The sequence below is a fragment of the Corapipo altera genome, unplaced genomic scaffold, assembly GCF_003945725.1.
Source record: "Corapipo altera isolate COAL_440 unplaced genomic scaffold, ASM394572v1 75, whole genome shotgun sequence".
Lineage (NCBI taxonomy): Eukaryota > Metazoa > Chordata > Aves > Passeriformes > Pipridae > Corapipo > Corapipo altera.
The window spans coordinates 4,138,489-4,158,361 of NW_020884887.1; the positions used below are offsets into that span (position 1 = coordinate 4,138,489).

Genomic DNA, 19,873 nt, shown 5'->3' on the forward strand with positions numbered 1-19,873 from the left:
TGCGGATTTCTTCAACTTGAAATATGTAAATCACTATAAATATGTAAATCAATAGAAACATGTAAATCATCAGAAATCACAAGTTCTATTATTTCATGGATTAGGTGAATATAAGCACATAAAAGAAGATTTCAACAGTATCTGATGATTTTTCTCCTCTTTGCCCATTTTGAACAAGGTAATCAACCCAATACAACCCAACATCCTGCATTCTAGTACAGCTTACGCACACAAACCACAAAGAAGCTCCTACCTTGGATTAATCTTTGCTTCTTCCATCATTTTCTTGAAATCCTCCTTGGCCTGCATTATTTTATTTTTCTTCTCCTTGCGCTCTTCCTCTGCTCGTGTTTTCACATACTGATCAAACACCTACAGAAACACCAGTCACCCACAGCAAACACCCAAACGTGACACACAGAAGCTCTAAGTAAGAGGGAGGAAAAATCCCACTTCTTTCCTTCTCTGTTTCCTTTCCTCTCACCACAGAACTAACACAGACGAGGCAGAAAGAAGGGTTAGGGACTCTTTGTATCTCAATATGCAAATGATCCAAGCTGCTGCACATGCACGGTGCTGTACCTAACACATCATCTGAGACCTGGGAAGAAGTTCCTAACACATTCCAGGTAACATTTTCCTGGAACCCATGTTTCAGACACTTCCTGTGTTCTCAAAGCTTTCCATTTCCCTATATCCACTCGAAGAAAAGCTGTTGAAGTGAGAATTTGCTTAACAATAAAAATGCACTTTAGTCTTTCTCATGACCACTTTTTTTTAAAATAAATAGCTGGATTATTCATTATGCCAATACTTTGAAGAGATACTGATGACTCTCACCATTTCATTCAGGTTTTGGCAGCTCTCTGTACATGTAAAACTTTCACTGTATTAAGGTACGAGATCTTCTGACCACAGGAAATAAAACAACTATCAACACTTTCCCTTGCTGGCTTCTTCTGTTTCCAGACAAACCCTAATCATGACAAAAATCCCTTGCAACACTGGAAGGTTTGCAGGAACAAAAACAGACTGAAGATTCAGATAAATCTGCAGTAGTTGTGTCTGGATGGTGAGTGAATTTGACTTTTTTACCTGTTTCCTTTCTTTCGGGTTGAGCAGCAAGTAACGAGGATCAAACACGATCTTGTGCAGCTCTTTCTCCCATGTAGAAAAGGCAGAGACCTTTAATTAAAAGAAGACAAATATACAAGAGAAGTTGTACGGTTTTGCTTGAAAACTCCAAGACATCTGATGAAAAGAGGGAAACAAACTCATCCTGGAGTTTTTATCACTAGTGGATGATCGAGGCTGTCACAGAAAGTTTCAACGCTAATTAGCTCTGAAAATTTCTAAATGATAATACACACTTAATTATTACTGCTGTGTGACATTAAAACCAAAAAGTACATTGGAAGAAAGCCTTGAGAGGTTGTGTTCCACAGGCAGCTGGAACCACTTCCATTTTTCAGTTACTATCAAATTTATATTCTAATAGCCTAATTTATCCATCAAAATTGATTGGCATCAAGTAGATTCCAGATTTAGTTAAATAATAGCAAAAAGCCTCCCATTTAAGGATAAGACTGCACAGACTAGAGTGGAAGTTGCTGCTTTTCTCAGTAGGACCATTTCCAAAAACATTAAGAATATGTCCTTCGTGTGCCCTATTTATCTTCAATGGCAACTTCCAATTAGGTAATTACTTAACTTGGGGAAAAATTGAAAAAAAAAAAAAAAAATCTGTCTTGACCCTGTTTCATTTCACTTACTAAGGAATCAAAACTTTGCTGTAATTGTATCTTTCTTTGAAATCTGGAGCCTTGTACCAAGAGCATCCATTCATTAGAGGAAGGACGAGATTGTTTCCTTACGCAAAAACATCGCAGCTTTGGAATTCACCAAGAACCGAGACCTCTGCCTGAACTTCTCTCTCTCCCTTCTCTCACACACACACACACAGACACACATACAGGTTTCTGACCCCTCTTTCCAGCAGCATGTCCTTGAACTGCTTCATCCGAGCCTCCAGTGGGACGATGGCTCTCTCCCGAGCAGCTTTAATCTCAGCCTCCATAGCAGCCTCCTTCTCAGAATCGATGTCTTTGATATCATCTTTCCTGAAAAAAAACCAAACATAAAGCGTAACTTGAGAAGCACAACGCCAGCCCTGTAGGTCAAGAAACAAACCGTGCCAGGACAGGATGGATGTCACCCATTGCTCCACAAGAACAGGTTTACAGTCTATGAAACCCATTCTCAGACATAGATACAAATGCTTTCCTACTGAGAGCTCAGGAGCCAAGGTGCTCCAAATAACTTCAGTGCCAACAAATGACTCCAAGCAATCAGAACACCCTGGCTGCGTTCAAAGGTCTTGCCAGACGTGCAGCAGATTTTACATCAACAGCACTAATTTTCTGATCTCCTCTTCAGGGCCACAAGGCACTAAGGGAGTTTGTTCAGATTGGGAACACCTCACAATCTTCTGGCCAAGTGAGCTGTTTGCTGATTTAGGTTCATTAAGAGCAAAGGTCCTTCACCCCAAACAACAACCAGACCTTACTGCCAACAGCTCCATGACTGTCCCTAAGAGCACATGACCACAAATACCATGGCAAAACCACTCGCAAAACAGTGTAAGTATATCACATATATCACTTCCAAAAGGCAACCAGACCAAAGGATCTAAACCAAATTCTTAAACTTTTATAACAGAGTGAAAATAGAGAAACCACTACGAAAATCTAAGTGGTTGGATATTCTAGTAACAAAGTCTTGTGCCCAGAAATCAACAAACAACAGAAGCAAGTTATTTAAGACAAACTGCACTCAAAATATTCCTTGGTTTCACCAACTTACACCATTTATTTCCAAAAGAGATGTTATTTCCTCTCTGCATATGTTTCAACTATCTCAGGGAAATATCAAATACCTGAGCTGCTGAGCAGCAGAAAGCTGATGATTGTGTTCCCCAACCCTCTCAGTTCCTGTTCTGCTCTGCTGGACACAGCATACACATCTCAGGTTACAAACTTCAGTTATTTTACCTACACAGACTGCTTGGAATTGAAAAAGCAAAAACTTACTTGCGCTTTTTTATTTTAATAGGCTCATCTTCGTTTGCTTCCTCTGCAGCTTCGTGCTCTTCTCTAACTGTAACAGATTTCAATAACACTTTAGATTTTGTATTGATGAAAGGTTTGTAATTTACGAGTGAAGGCTCGTGCACAAACTGAGGACAATGTGTGCAGCAATCGTGTTCTCACAATGGGAGACACGTGGTTCTCAGTCACTTTCGGAGTCACACCAGGGGAATTTGGGGAGCAGGACTAGTGGACTTGGGATCAGCTAAGGATTTAAAATGACAAACACTGACCTCTTATTTCCAGGGAAAAACAACTCAGGCTAAACAGTCTAATGAGGCACATTTGGAAGTCCTGATTACCCACTTGCACTTTGCTCTCCTCCGGCTACCAAATCCACATGTCATCCCAGGACCATTTACTAGAATTCAGGCCAGAGAGAAATCTCATCTCAGCAGCTCCTTGAATGTTCTCTGTCCTTGGCAGTTGTTTCCAAACTCTACTCTGGTTGATGGTCTCTAAGTTAACTCCTCTTCTGTGAGAGCCCACTTGTACATTATGATCAATCTTTTCTGGCCTCTTGCTTATAACACGAACACATTCCCTCTTTTTAGTCAGTAAAAACTGTGGGGTTTTTCAGCCTGTTGGCATTTTACAGAACAATTAACCTTGTTAGCATCTACTTTCTTCAAATGGGCTGTTTTTTTCCCCAGAGGACTCTGCAATCTGCATTCCCACCAGTCTCTTACAACGCACATTTACACATATTTTCAGTGTGTCCTTACATTTCTGTCACTTATTTAAATGTTACAAGCTATGGAAATCAACACAAAACAAGTGGTAAGTTATACTCAGGCTTCCTACGATGGCAACAAGATTGCTCTTACTAAGTTTTTTTCCTTCTTCCATTCCTTTTTTGTGAGGAGGTTCTTGAATGATTTTGTCCACGTCAGCTCTCCCGATGAGGTCGTCGGGTCGGTCCCACATGGACAGTCGGGTGGTGGGGTTATAGAAGAACACACGCTCATCCCCCGTCCACACCACACACCTGGGGATGGGACAGGAGGGCTCAGATTACCTTGTCTTCACTCACTATGTGCCCATTACCATGTTCATAGACTGAAGCACAATGGCCACACACACAAGCACCCAGGTTACACCGACTGCACAACTGCCAGACGTTCCTACTGCCCAGCTGGGACCCCCTGAACTGCTCCTTTTCTCTGCTGGCAGATTTGAAAATGCAGTAATTGAAATCTGACACTGAAAATGCAATTTTAAAAGTGCTTTTTATCAGGAGCTTTTTAAGAGGAGACTCAGCTCTTCTCTGGAAAAATGTTTTAGAGAGTGCAATCTGATTTTGGGATAAAATTACCTCATCTCTTCAACGCCCCACAGACTATGAGAAAAAGCAACCTCAGGATCTTGCCAGATTTTTGTATGTGATGGGATAAAGGAACCACAGAGGCAATTTAAAGGGAGACAGTTTTAAATACCAAGTATTATTAAAAAACAGCGATAGTTAAATTGCAAAAATGAAAACAATATCACTTTCCCATCAGGAAGATTTTTACCTTTGTCATGCAAACACATAGAGATGATTTACATACACTATAGCAGGAGTCACCCTCCTGACACCACACAAGCACCTGAGCAGTTTCTAGGTTAAGTTAAAAAAAAAAAAGCTTATTTTGGCCAGCAGCTGCAGCTATTTGTTTCCTAAGGCACAGGTCAAGAGAAGCCCAGGATTTTTTTTTTTTGGCCAGTATATCATACCAGATCAGGAGGAATCAGTGGCAGGTGAACAGGCTGGGATATGAAATCCTGGCAGTGGGACTGCAGGCAGTGAGTGGCACAAGAGTCAACGATGAGCACCAGGAGAACTGGCACCATGTGAGCAGCGCTGGCTGGAGGAACATGGTGCTGTTTGGGACAGCAGCACATCAAGTACAGGTTCTTTGCACACTCTCACTTATTCTAACCCCCCCAGCAGCCCCCCTGGTGGCTCCAGGACCAGCCTTGTCAGTCCCACAGCAGCAGCCACCTACCATGGGGTGCCTGGAATAGGGGTGGTGGCAACCGGCTTGGCCTTCTGAGCTGCCTTCTCTTCCTCTGTCATTTCTTCCTCTTTTGGCTCCTCAAGGAAAAAATAAGTTAGAGGATCAGGCAATGACAGCTGGCTAACTATTTATTATACAGTAACTAACTTGTTCTAAACAAGCAAACGTATTTTGAAGCTGTGCTGACAAGCAGCTCACAGTGACACTTCATCCACGCCCAGAACAGAAGCACTGGAAGTACAACAGCAGCTGCTACTCCAAAACCTCAGTTCCAAAACCTCCAAGCATTTTCTTAACTTTTGACTTCAGCAAAACCTGACTCAAATGCCTTCCTAGATCTGCATGAATCCTGGAAATCCAGGAAGGCCAGGATACAGGGGTGAGGGTGTGGTTTCTGACAAAGAAATTCTCATTTATCCTTAAAATGTGTTTATTTAAAAACGAGACACGGAGTCTGAAACAGTGAAAACCTTCAGTAACCTCTGCAACAGAAATAAGCTTAGGTTATTGCCACAGAAACTGGCAACTACCTCAGAAGTAAACAGGGTGGAGTGGCAACAAAACCCAGACACTGAATTCTGTGCTTTTGCCTACTAAACTACATTGAAGTTCACAGAAATCAGGATAAAAGTTTTAATTTTTATTCAAACACCCCTTAGCACCCTCAAGAACTATCCTGTTGAGCACAGCAAAACACCTTCCAAGGAATAAGTTACTTTTGTTTACTGAAAACACTACAATACACATTCTAGGACAAATGTTCCTAACAGCCTAAACTTAGCAGTTGCAGCACGTGGAAAACATGTGAGCTTTGTGTCAAACTGTTCAAATAATGAAGTAAAGAAATAGAGAAAAAGCTATTAAATATTTCAAACATTCAGGACAAGTTTCATATTCTCTTAAAATCAGTGAGAGAACACCATGTCTACGTAATGAGTTAACTTTTGCCCCATGTTCTTACTAATTTCTTAACTCACATACTCTGTATCTTTCTTTTAAATGACCTTTTTTCCTTATGTAAAAAAAATAATGGGAAAAGGAAAGGTCTGAATTCAAAAAGGAAGGCTTTCAAAATCCCCTACAGAATTTAAGAACTCAAATTACTAACCATGGTTCCTGCCAACCTGCCTGGGCTGACATGCAGCCACAGCTGTGGGATGTGGGACTCAGTGGCCTGACTGACTACTGGGTTCAAGATATTTTACCTCTTTTATCAGTTCCTTTATAGGTTCTTCTTTTGGCTCTTCTTCTTCTGTCTCCATTGGTAAAGGCTCCTCCGAGGGTTCTTTAATTGGCTCTTTGACCTTCTCTTCCATTTTTTCTAAATAAAGATAGACTCTTCCTGAGTATTAAGGAATCATTACAGAACCACAACGAATTTATTTTTATTGGTGTAATTTTCCAAGCACAACACCAACCCAAAACTTCTTTTGAATGTATTCTCACCACTTTCTGTCCCTCTTAGGCTTTGCAGTGTCTGCTTATAAAGTCATGGTTATCTCCTGTGCCAAGATCTACTTGGCACTGGAAAATGAAATATTGTGAGGCAGCTATAATACTAAAAAGCTGACTAAGGGGTACCCCAACAGGAATGCTGAAACACCAATAAAAATATCAACTAACAGTGCAACACTGAAGACCACTTTCAGATGTTAAATGTTGTGGACAAAAAAAAAGAAAGATCTGAGACAATTAGTGCAGAATCACCCAGGGACTCCTCTGCACTCATTTCAGAAAAGCATAAAATGCATAATCTTTTCTCAGCAAAATTGCTGTCTTAGATGTTTTCATCTCAGTAAAAAGACCTATTATTTATTCTGAATTATTAAGAAGATGGGCATTAATTGAACTAACAGTGTAAGTGTCCTGCATTTGCCTAAGCAAAGATTTCTTGCAACTAAAAATTCAGGAGAAAATAAAAGACAGAACTATTTGGATCTGTGTTCTTAAAAGACTTTATAAACTGAATAAAAGCCACAGGATTTTTGCCCCTTCCTGCTTATTTATGATACAAGAAAAATTTCCCCCCCCCATATGACACCCCCCATGGATCTAAAGAGCGTTTAAGTGAATCCATGTCACAGAAGATGAGTGGAACACAATGCAGGGATGTGGACAGGGGGAGATGATATTATTTTACTTCATATTCCAAATCTGTTGATATGTTCTAGAAGATCTGAAATTCAGCCCAACGATCAACGATCATTTTTTCCTGGTTTACAGCCCTTGGAATAACTGAATTTCTCCACCCTTTCTATTTGCAACTGGAACCTTCTCAAACACATGTGTACGTGAAGCACTCACTTTCTACTGGCACAGGAACACGCATTTACCCAGGGCACAGGATTTGGGAGCAACTCTAGAACCAAACACTCTGACAGCACAGTGGGAAACAAACTGCAACTTTCAGATTCAAGACCTACTCACGTGGATACTTACAATCAGAACTTAAAAACATTCTTAAGGGAGATCAGGGATTAGAAACGTTCCCGCTCACATTTTCAAACACAGTCACTAAAGGTCCGAGCGATGTTCCCGGTACGCTGCCGTAGTAAAAAAAAACAAAAAAAACCAAAAACCAAACCAAAAGTACCTTTTTCTTTCAGTTCTTGGGGTTTTTCCCATGTGGACTCCAAAGTCCTGTTGTTGTAGTAGTAAGTCTTTCCATCTGCTGTTTTGTACTCCGTCCACTCGGACACCGCGGTGGCTCCCGCCAGCGTCGCGGGGGAGGCGGCGATGGCCACCTGAGGGTGGATCATGGGCACGATGGGGGGGGCCATGCCAGGCAGGACTCCTGGGCAAAGGGAAAGAGGGGAAAAAAGGAAAAAAAAAAAACAAACCAGTAAGTGACAAAGCGGGACCTACCTTACCACCTTAACCCATAGAAATAGACAGAGATTGTTTTTCAAAGTTAAATTGGAAAAGCAAGGCATTGTTACCAAATTTCCTTCCTGTGTTTTGCAATCAGTAATGCCCATTCCCAGGCAAATTAGATGGTTCTTAATTTTAATTAATGTGTAATTCTGCAGAGCACAAAGCCTGTTAGCTTTCAGACATTTGCTTTTATATTTCAAAATTAAGTGCTCCATTTATTAAAAAAGTCTTTACAAGATCTCTGTAGCAAATAATTATTTTTTAAGTCTACTCCACTTCTTAATTATGCTATCATTGTAAGAGATAGTCCTATTGCTCTTAAAAAAAGGCAACAGTGGCTTGAATTTGAGCTATAGAATAAAGAGTAGAACTCTGATAAATCTTAAATACTGGCATTAATTCAGAGCCTTCAATAAAACCTGATGAGAATGAAATAGTATCAGATTGTTGGGTTTGTTTAGTACTGCAAACTGATTGAAAAAACCCCACTTTATTGAAATCCTAAAGTAAAATGGCAAGCCAGAATAAGATAAGAAAGCCAGAACGCTGCACTATCCTATTATCTCTCCAACTCATCCCAACAAACTGGGTATAATAAACAGATTTGGAACGACAAGTTCTAGAACAACCAATTGGATAGGACTGGAACTACAGTATCATAAATTTGAGCCTTTGACATTGAAACAGTCTTGTTTTAAATAATGGAAAAGCACACATTACACATTGCAATAACGTGTTCTCAGTGAGTGACTGTTCTTAAATCCACAACTGAAATATGGAAGTTCACACTCAGACGCACAGACACGCACACAACATGCGAGCACAGCCAGCCACTGCACATGTGGAGCAGGAAAACAAAAACCCACACAAGAAACTAGGAACTAAGTATGGGCATGAGAGTCACAGTCATTACAGAACTCAATGGTTACAGAAAACTGTACGGGAGTCTGGGTACAGAATAAGCTGACACTAACAGTTATTTGGGAAGTTATTTCCTGGCCAAATATGATATTTGCATTTATACTGGTTTTGAAAATAAAGTCATATATAGTCATTCAAGTGGGGAAGCAAATAAAGAAATAAAAGAAACAACCACATTCACTACCATGCCAACTTACAGACAAAACGAACTAGGATGGGTTTGGAAATTACCGGTCTTGGTGGTAGCGACTGTCTTTACATACGGGCAGCTGACTATTTGCATCATTGCTACACCTGCAAAACGGATAGGAAGCATGTTGGAAAGCTGCCATGGGACGTCAGCTACCACGGGGTGCTACGGACTTCCTGCCACAATTTGGAATGCCATTTGCAGCTGGCAGAGAGGGAGCCTCCCAGCAAGAAAATGTGAATTACTTTTGCTCCAACATTTTACGCCAGATCAAATAAAAACCTAATTTTAAGCTGCAGCAACGGTCTCTGCCTACGTTAAACCAGCTGTTTAGCAAGTTATTGGGATGTCATTAAAAAGAAAAAAAGGTATTTCAGCGAAGATTCAGGGGTTTAAGTTCATCCGAGGGGGAATGCAGCTCTCCTTGTAGGGCAGCACCACGGGAAAATATCCCATTACTGGGGCTGCTTCCACAGGCAGCCTCTGCTGGGACAGACCCATGGGGAGCAGCAGCACAGTGAAGCTCACAGGCTTTGCTGTCCTCAGTCTGCTGCTGCGCTTAGAGAGCAGGGTGAGGCTGGAAGGACAGATCTGAACTACTCAGAGCAGCAAGACGGGCGACAGCCAAGTGCAACCCAGAGGGAAAGCTGAGGGTACGAGGGTCATTACAGAAAGGCTGCAGGTGGAAGAAAGGGGGTAAAAAGCAATGAAGCTGCAGACAGAGGTACACGAAGCTGCACTAGCACAGGGGCAGCCCAAATTTTCTTTATTTTTGATTATCAAGAATGGCACAAGCTGAAAAATACTTTAAAAGCCATAACTCGCCCTCAGGAAGGTGGCACCATGCACTGGTCTGCTCTCCAGCTCGGTAAGAAATGACACAGAAAGGCACAAAGAGAAAAAGCAGCTTGTCCTCTTTGATCAGGCCAAAATTCAGCGGGAAATTAGACAGGGATGAGGGGAATGCATTTCCAAAACCTCCATTTTAGGTGCGGAAGGCAACTATAGAATTCTCTCTGGCTGGTCCAGTCTGGATGCTCAGAAACTGAAATACTCCAGAAACTTCCTCTTCAAGGGTTTCAATTCATCATTGAGGTGGAAATGCTCCAGTGGAAAGTGAAATTAAACCCCTGTGTTTATAACCAAAGTAATTTCTGGGTTTGTTCATTAGAGATATAGTGTGGAAAGCATACACGAATACTGCCAATTTATTTAAAAAGACAGGATTAGAATTGTCATGTTCTGTAGTAATAATTTCAATGAGAGAATCCCAAACTAGTTTTATTAAAAACTTATAAATTGAGACATAAAAACATTGACTCAAACAGCACTGACTGAAGTGTTCATCTGAATCGGGGGGTGGTGGTCATGTTGTGTACTTGACAGTGGATCTGCAAATTCGTTTTGTTAAGGAAGTTACAGCATGTCTCCCAACGTGGGTCAGTATAAACACCACTATCTGCAGGGTGCTGGAGTTAGGGATGCTGCAGCACAGGTAAGACTGAGCAAACACCCAAGCTGTTTCCTCTGCCGAGGTCATTCCCAAACATAAAACTGACTTAGAACACAGGAATTGAGAGAAAGCAGACTTACTTTTTAAGATCTGAGATTATGAGATATCACTAATCAACACTTCCCTTGCTCCATCTTACTGCAGTGTAACAGAGATTAACTTTGAAATTACGAGACAGTGGCATTGTTCACCTCTGTCCCTCTAACTTCAAATCCTCTGGCTGACACCATACCTAGTGCTGAACATTCCAAACATCTACAGTCTAACCTTCAGAAGCCCTTCTGACTTCATCCAATACTGTCATGAAGTAATTTTGACTTCTCTTCTGTTTCTTGTTACTGTAAAAGCTTTTAAAGGCTTCCTTCTCTTTTAAAGTGTTTATAAACCCTCACAACCAACTCAAGTCAGAATTAGCTGAAAGCAGACAGACTTCACTCTGTAATCAGGTGAACTGACAAATCAGACCCACTAGTGGAAGCAGCACTTTGCTGTCAGGTGTTCTTCCTACATGCTGTGGGTTCCACCTGAGCCCAGCTCACTGGGAGAATTGGTCAGAGCCCACACTTGTTATCAGGGAAGTTCTAGACAAGGTAATTTTCAAAAATGAGTTTCAGGAGGAGATCGATGTTCCTGCTCTGCCTTTGCTCCTGTACCGCACTACTCCCAAAACTTTTTGACTGACGGTTTACAAAAAAGCCCAACCCAGGCACATACCTAGTGTCTCCATTTCCACTGGCACTCTTCTCCACTGCTCTGACCATCCCCACTTTACCTGACAGGTCACACCTGAATAGATTATATACCTCATAGGTGTGTAAGGAGCCTTCACTCCATGCTGACCTTGCCAGTAAGGAATCAGAATTCACAGTTCAGCACGTTCAGCTGACCACCTTTAAGGCTTAACCCACTTTACTGTTCCTCCAAACCTCACAAATATGTAGGACTTCTCCCTCAACTCTTTATCCATTTCTTGTTCAGCCTTGAATATCATGTTCCATTTGTTTCCAGGCTTAAAACGAGTCCTACACTGCGATTTCCTTTTCAGGCCAATACAGATTAAAGTAGCTTTGCTCAGTTATTCTAAAAGACTGTTCTAAAACCAGAGGCAGCTAAAAGCTGGTGCTCTCTTCCAGTCAGCATTTTAACTGCTTTCAGGCTTATTTCCCTTAGCAAAGGAGTGTTCTGAAGGGTTACTTTACATCCACCCAGTTCACTGGAAGGTAAAGGCCTCCCTCCACATGCACTGGGTGGCTGCGTTAGGAGGAGAGCAGGGAGGTCACCTCCCTCAGCTTGTACAAGAGTTAGAAACACAGTGATGATTCTTTGTCATTCTTAATCAGAAACCAGCTTGGATCCAATACAACTGCAGTCTCCAACCTTCCTTTGCAACACAAAATCGACAGCTCGTGGTGTATGTTTAGTGCTACTGTGCACTGAAACACATCAATTTTGTACTAGAACAGGAACTCGACTGTATCCATGCAAATGAAACGTGGTGTGTAAGCACTAAGTGGCATTAGTGACCTCCTGCAGCAACTACAGAGAGTAAGTGAGCCCAACATTTTCCCAGCCTAAAATTCCTTCCTTAGGTATCTAAATATTTCATAAAAACTTAGGAAACTGATTTACCCAGAAGCATTGTGCTGCCACCTAAGATTCATTCTCAGTGGTCTTTAAACCTAAAGCCTGTGAATAACATCCTGGCACCCTGAATGCCTTATCTTGGTCCTCAGGTCACACCTCAGCACTCAGTATTGTACCTAATGGCTGCAGCCTGAGAGAACTGGGAACACCTGACATCACTGGGTCATGATTTCCATGGTAATTGTTCCTGCTCATCCATGCCCTAGTAAATATTTGTGATTTAAAGTCTAAATCAAGCAAGTAAAAAAAATTATAGCAGTATTGCAATTAGTAAAATAGAGTGCTCAATATTCTCATTTAAACATTATATGTTTAAATGCAGCTGTTTTCTGCTAAGTATAGCAAAGAACTAGAAGTCAAAAAATTTTATGTTCTTTGTTAATTAAAAAGTCTGTCTGCTAACCCTGAATTCTTTCAGAAATACTCTGAGGAGAGGATCCAGGCAAGTTCTGTACACAGTGGACACATGAGTGCAAACAACTGACAACATGGACATGTAGCAGACAAGACAATTACAGTTTGCCAATTTACCTGGAAGTGGAATAGGCATGCCAGGAAGGGGGACACGAAATGGAGGTACCATTACTGGTGGAAAAGCAGGAATTGCTGCAGTTGGTTGAGGTACTGCATGAGGAACTGCAGGAGGCAATGTCTGTGGGACTGGCTGGGGTACAGTCTGCACAGGTGTAGCAGAAGGAGCAGAGGTTGAAACACTGACTGATGGTGTGGCAACTGAAACACCCGAACTCGGGGTCTGGTCTTGTGTGGTAGGTGCTGATAAAAAAACACAAAAGAACACCTTGTATCTTAGACACTGCAATATATTGCTGCAAACATACTGGCGCTCTGTTTCCCGGTACATAAGAGATATGCTCGGTATAACCAGCAGGAAGACACTCCTGGACAAAAAATACTTTGCCTTCTCTGGAACATTAAATATTCACACAGAAAGTCAATTTCCAATTTCACTTTGTCCCATTCTTTGCACCTAACAAGTCTCTATAGCAGTAGTAAAGGACAAATACAGCCTGAAATGAGGTTCTACTCTGTATCCCTGTTCAGAGAAACAGAAAGGGAAGGTTACAGAGAGTTTCCCATAGCAACAGACTGTCCTTGTGTTACGTGAACACAGTTTCTGCTTTTAACAGCAGCATCTGCATGAGAGCAGTCTGCCTAAAACTATGCTGGGCTGCATTCCCAGAACAGGAAAATATCAATAAATACGTGTAAATAAGTAAGGAAAAGGAAAGTACTTTTGTTCAGCAGCTGCAAGAACTTTCTTGGTCTTCAGTGCCTCCCAGTGGGAAAACACACGACTGGCATTTAGTTCCATCATCCCTGCAGCATGACTGAAACCAGCCCTTAACTGGGAGCAAACAACCTCAGAGCATGGGCCAACAGGAATTACAGACAAGTCTGCTTAAACTTCAAATTCACTCTGCAAGATTTGGTGCAGGGAAGGAGGGAAAAAATAAATAAAAAAAAAGAAACCACACCAATTTATGGCCATATTCCAATGGGCACACCATGCATTTTTTAACACTACCAGAAACATTCCAAATAACATAACAGTATTAGCATATTTAAACAAAGATTTCTGATCTTTCGTTAAGCACTTCAGAAAGGGTGAAAGTTCTTAGCAGTGCCTAACATTTAGGGAAACAGAGCAGACAGTCAGTATTTGATTTGTAAGACTTAAGTCAAATCAGTACCAGGCAAGAATGAAGCTCAGCCAGAAGTCCCAGTATTTTTTACATTCTGAGAGTTATAAAATTATTTTCAATTATAAAATTTCATCACCTAGGCACAGACACCAACAGTAACAGTTCTTGAAAGCAAAGACAAAGTTTAGCAGATAGAACAGGCAGAAGTGAAAGAGATTCTCAGCGTTCGATATTAGGAAATTTAAGTTCAGAGAAGGTGTGTAAAGTGCTGTCACCAAAGCAGGATCAGCTCTCCCAAGCCTGGCATTGCCTCAGGAGCCAACATTCACCTCCTACCCGAGGTTACTCGGCACAACCCTTAGGTTAGAGCAGACCACAGCTCAACAAAGCTGCTGAACACAGTACTTAGTTACCTTTCAAAATAAACAAAAGCCCTAAAATGCTTTGAGCAACACAAGTTCTTTGCTGCTCTAATGATGTGTCCTCCCACGGCCTCAACAAAAACAGAATTTGAGGGTCACCTAAATTTGACTCCTTTTCATACACAGATTCTGAAGTTTGGGCTAAATGGCGAGTTAAGCTTGATTTGTCTCCCCTGTTACAGGGAAAAGACCAATTCCAGAGGCTGCAACTCTACCCCCAGCTGGAGTTGGAACAGTTCATCTCCTGCACACTCTCTGGCCTGGCTCAGTGAACACACCAGAGCCAGAGCAGCTACAACACCCAAGGCTGTCCCAGTGCTGGATCCCTGCTCAGTACCAGTGCTGCCTGTCTGTCATGCAGACAGGATGCTCTCTGATCTGCTCCCTCCCCAGTACACCTCACTCTGGACATGAGGAGTGACCTCACTCAGTTTGCTGCTGACACACTCACATGCAAACAGACCCACAGTACATAACACACCTCTCTGTCAAGATGCACCCGAGGCTCCTGGGTAGCACACACAAGACAAAGTGCAGTGCCAACCACACTGCTGGTGCACAGTCATGCATTATGTGCTTGCTGTGTAAATTCAGCTCCCTTCCCTCAGTTGGGAAACCCTTACAAGCAAAGGCTCAGCCCATGGAAGCAGCACCAATCTCCAGACTATTATTCAAACGTCATGAGTGAACAATAATGGCTCTAAGGACTTTCTTTTTCCCCTTTGTGCAACTCTAGAAAATAGGAATTGAGGAGGCTTAGGCAGAAGAATAATACTAATAAAAGTAACACATCAAAGTAGCTCTATTCTGCAATCAACCAATACTCACAGTCCAGCAGCTCTCAGAAACCCAACCTCCTACAGCAACACATGCCATGGAGAAAACCACCAGGAAACTGCTAGAACTAAACTCCTACCTCAGGTCAACTTTTCTTTTGAAACACCTTTAAAACAGTTCAGCTCTATCTAAAGTCAAAAGGAAATAGATGCGTAATAGCTCTCAGATGATGTGATAACAGCAGGAGAAAAATATACAAAGACCTGAAGAACTCTTTGAGACTGGGGGGGGGGAAAAAAGGTTTGCATGCAAGGTCCTTCTGGATTAAAGACTGTACTTCAAATTCACACTCCACTTCATGCTGAAACAACCTTCTCCTGGATACCAAGATTTTGCTGCCATTCCCCATGCAGCACCCCCACCACCTGCTCCCCCCATCGCGAGGTCCGGGACACCCCCGGGTACTCACTGGAGTTGGTCTGGGACACTGAGGTGGCCGTGGTGGTGGTGGAGGTGGTGGAGGACTGTGTGCTGGAGGAGGTGGATGGCGAGGCTGCGGACGCAGGGCTGCTGGTGGTGGGGGTGGAGGCCCCCACGGCCTGGGCCTGTGCCTGGGCTGCCAGCATCGGCGTCAGCTCCGACTGCTGGATCACCTTCACCCCGTCCGGCTTCGTCCAGGCCGACTCGCGCGTCCGCGCGTTGTAGAAATACACCTGAGGGGAGAGCGGCCCCGTCACCGCGGCTCGGCCTCACGCGGCCCAGCTCCTCCAGTGTTATAGCAAGGAACGGGGGGAGCCAGGAGCGTAGCTTCAGTGCCCAACTGCGTGGCCAGGGGCTCACAGCAGGACCACCCTGGCACCCATCTCACCTTCCCATCGGGAGTTTTGTTCTCTACCCAGATCTCCTCAGCTGGGGGCATCGCTGGCGTTCCCGGAGCGGAGACCGGCGGCATTCCTGGAGGGAACATCATACCAGGAGGTGGTGGCATGCTACCCATGGGAGGAGGCATAAATGGTGGTCTCTAAAGGCATATAATAACAATAATGATCACAATGACAACAACAACAATATAATTTCCAAGCAGTTTCCCTTTCTTAGAGCATCAACAGACAGTACATTGGCAGTAAGGATAACTCTGCCAGGCTTGGGAGCTTCTCTAACAATCCAGTGCTCCCAGCTCAGGGAATGTGCCTCCTGCCAACCCCCCATCTATAGCAGAACAGCTGCCAGCACTTCACTTCTGAGATGCAAGCACCAATGCATCTGAAATTGGTGACATGAAGAGAAGTGTGGTGAAAGAAAAGTCCTCTCCTGAAAAGGACAAAATATCTTAATGCAAGGAAGAAAAAAAATGGAAGAGCTGTTCCCAAACAGCTTCTGCTCAGACATCCCCACCTGTGACCCAAATACCCCAGTGACCCTCCCAGGGAATAAATGTTAAAAAAATATTAAATTATAAGTAAGGGCCCAATTTGATAGCACAGCTGAGCAGTGGGTTTCATTACAATCTACTATATTCTTCAATTTCCCATTAACTAAATTTCTAACTAGTGCCAATTAAAAGTAAAAAGATGTAATTACATGTTCATTATTGCCTCATGATAAGAAATCCCAACCTGCCCTGCATTCCACAGTTACCTGAAAGCTCAACACCTGTCTGTAATTCAAAGTACATTCAGTTCTTTCATTCTACTTGTTCATTTGTGCTGTTTGAAATTCCCCACGCACAAGTACAACAAACACTTCCCTATAAAAAGACAGTTGACAAAATTCACTGAGCTCTTTTAACTTACTCTGCAAACACCTACAGCTACAGCCCTAATTACCTCTATCACTCCAGGTCTAAATGAAGTTGTGATTCAGAAGCTTTGCTCTCCAGTGACACCCTCGAGCTGAACGCTCACCGGACACCCCGAGGGCTCTGCTGGGGCCAGGCCAGCCCGGGACATCCCGTGGCACAGGGAGGGGGTGGCTCAGTGCCAAGCTGCACACACAGGCCCTCAGCTGCACCCCTGCACCCAGAACTGGAGCTGTGCCCCTGGCAGCTGCCAGTGCTGCCATGTCCTTGGCTTCTGTCTGCATTTGGCTTTTGTTGGAAGCTTCTCCGAGATCCAACTTTCTGCTCCAAGAGTGGTATTTTAAACTGCTCTTTAAATCCATGTACCAAAACAGAAACAGTTATTTGTCTTAAAAACACCACTATAAAGGAAGCCAAGAGTGCATGGACAGCCTTTGGTACAAATACATGAACCCCTCAGGGCAACTCCAGCCTGCCTTCTCCTCCCTTATTCCTCCCCCCATCTGCACCTGCCACACGATGAGCTTTCCTGCTCTACAACCTGTGTGAAGGATACAGTGAAGCTCACTTTTCACCTATTGCTGCTGCTTTCCCCAAATCAGGAGTCACACCATGAGGGCAGTTGGTGCCTGGTGCATAGCCAGGGCCTCAGCACGTCCTGAGCCCTGCTCCGAGCACAGCTTCCCCATTCCCACCACGAACCCCTCACCTCAGGGCGGAGCAGAGCACGGTGCTGGCACAGCCTGGGACACCCAGCTGTGCCTGGCACTGGTGAGGAGCTGTGGAGCTCCCAGCCTGGCACAACCAACCAGCCCCGTGTGACACCAGGAGCAGCAGCACCCTCAGGATGTAAATCAAACACAGAAATCCCAGAGATACCAGCAGCCAGGCCTGGGATCCAAAGTATCTCTGGCTGGTTCTTCAAACTGCAATTACAAGTAGTGGATTTAATCCATTATTTACAGCACGTGGTAGCACTGAGCTCCTCAGCCCATGGAGCACTTACACTGCCCTAATGGCACCACACCCCCACAAGGCAAATAAACAACAGCACTGCACCCCACAAGGCAATTAAAATAATCCATTTTTCACTCACAAAGGTCTTGTCCCTTCCAAAATGTCCAGGTCTCTGAAAAGTAGACAAAAGACCTTAAACCATCCATCGGGTTTAGCATTGCCTCGAGGAGCTGTGCAGCAGCTCATTTGCATACCACAGGTATGCAGTGGTAAATAACACCACATCTGAGCCTTGTGCTCTGTCCTGCCCCACTGTTTCCATCACCCATTTTAATGTCCCTTTTTGTACTGCTGCCACAGAATCACACAATCACTGAGGTTGGAAAAGAGCTCCAAGATCACTGAGTCCAACCTGTGACTGATCCTCACCTTGTCACCCAGACCAGAACACTGAGTGCCACGTCCTGTTGTTCCCTGAACACCTCCAGGGACAGTGATTCCACCACCTCCCTGGGCAGCCCTTTCCAATGTCTGACAGCCCTTTCCATGAAGAAATTCTTCCTGATGTCCAACCTGAATTTCCCTGGCACAACTTGAGGCCATTTCCTCTTGTCCTATCCCTTGTTCCCTGGGACCAGAGCCCGACCCCCACCTGGCTCCTCCCTCCTGTCAGGGGGTTGGAGAGAGTGAGAAGGTCCCCCCGAGTCTCCTTTTCTCCAGGATGAGCCCCCCCAGCTCCCTCAGATGCTCCTGGTGCTACAGACCCTTCCCCAGGTCCATTCCCTTCTCTGGATACACTTCAGTCCCTTAATGTCTTTCCCAAACTGAGTGGCCCAGAACTGGACATTTCCACGTGTGAAAACAAACAGGAATAATCCCTAAATCCCACTTAACCCACCCGAGAGAATCCCCATTCCTTACCTGTAGATGTGGAGGCCCCATGGGCGGGGGGATACCCCCCGGGGGCGGCATCGGGGGCATGCTGGGGTCGAAGGGGGGGCGGCCGAAGGGGGGCCGGGGGGGCGGGGGGGGGCCCCCGCACCCCCCCGGGGGGGGGGGGGGGGCGGGGGGGGGGGGGGGGGGCCCCGCAGCACCGCGCTGGGCGGGGGCGCGGGGCCGCGGAACCGCAGCGCCTGCTGCTGAGCCATCCTGGGGAGAGACAGAGAGGGATACAGGGAACACGGGTCACTGCCGATCGCTGCTGGGCTGCGGGAAAACCAGTGGTGACCGTGAACAGCGATAAACACCGACAGACACAAAAATGGGTGTGAAAAAACCGCCAAGTTTGAGCGGGTAAAGCTAAGCTTGCAACTACTTTAAGAGATTCCTCTCCTTCGCAATTCAAGGTTATTAGTCCCCAGCTGTTAGTGGGACCCGATACCCAGAGGTGGGATGGGGCGGGCAGGAGCTGGGAAGCGCATCCTGACCTGCCAGAGCTCCTTCACCACGCTCTGCTGCCCTGGTCCGTCCCGGGGCCCTCCGGCCGTGCCCGGGGCGGGGTCGCTTCTGCCGCTCCAGGGGCTCCCGTGTGCCCCGCGGAGGGACCCGCGGCAGGGCCCGGCCCCTGAGTACCCGAGACAGGAAACACCGTCACCTCAGGGACCGGCCAGCGCTGCCCCGCGGGAGCTCTCCCACTGCCCGAAAGCAGTGCGGGCACGCCCCGGGACCGGGAACAACATGGGCTACGAGACGGTGACCGGCGACACACACGGTCTGTCCGCACTGCGAGGAGTCCCCGCGGCACACGCGCCCGGGGGCGGCCCCGGCCCGCGGACCGGGGACAGGGCCCGTCCCGCAGCACGCGGGGCCGGGAAATGGAGGCGGGAGCGCTCCCGCCGGCCCCTGCGCGCCCCAACCCCATCCCCACCCCGCCCGGGCCCGGTGCGGCCCGCCCCGCGGCCCCGCGGTACCGCAGGTCGGTGCCGAAGCGCTCCCCGGCCGCCGCCGCCGCCTCCCCGTCTCCGCCG

General features: G+C 45.1%; 1 protein-coding gene across 1 annotated transcript in view; it reads right to left on the minus strand.

Moving 5' to 3' along the window:
* The window catches only part of TCERG1 (transcription elongation regulator 1), a 29,852-nt gene extending 10,783 nt beyond the window's left edge, over positions 1-19,069 (minus strand). Inside the window, 14 exon segments of the mRNA XM_027643301.1 lie at positions 254-372; positions 1,096-1,185; positions 1,985-2,120; positions 3,090-3,156; positions 3,974-4,134; positions 5,135-5,223; positions 6,352-6,467; positions 7,740-7,940; positions 9,173-9,235; positions 12,820-13,062; positions 15,621-15,864; positions 16,020-16,172; positions 18,828-18,986; positions 18,989-19,069. Of these exon segments, the coding sequence (XP_027499102.1) occupies positions 254-372; positions 1,096-1,185; positions 1,985-2,120; positions 3,090-3,156; positions 3,974-4,134; positions 5,135-5,223; positions 6,352-6,467; positions 7,740-7,940; positions 9,173-9,235; positions 12,820-13,062; positions 15,621-15,864; positions 16,020-16,172; positions 18,828-18,986; positions 18,989-19,054 (1,907 nt within the window). The 5' untranslated portion in view covers positions 19,055-19,069.
* Between the last annotated feature and the right edge of the window lie 804 nt (positions 19,070-19,873).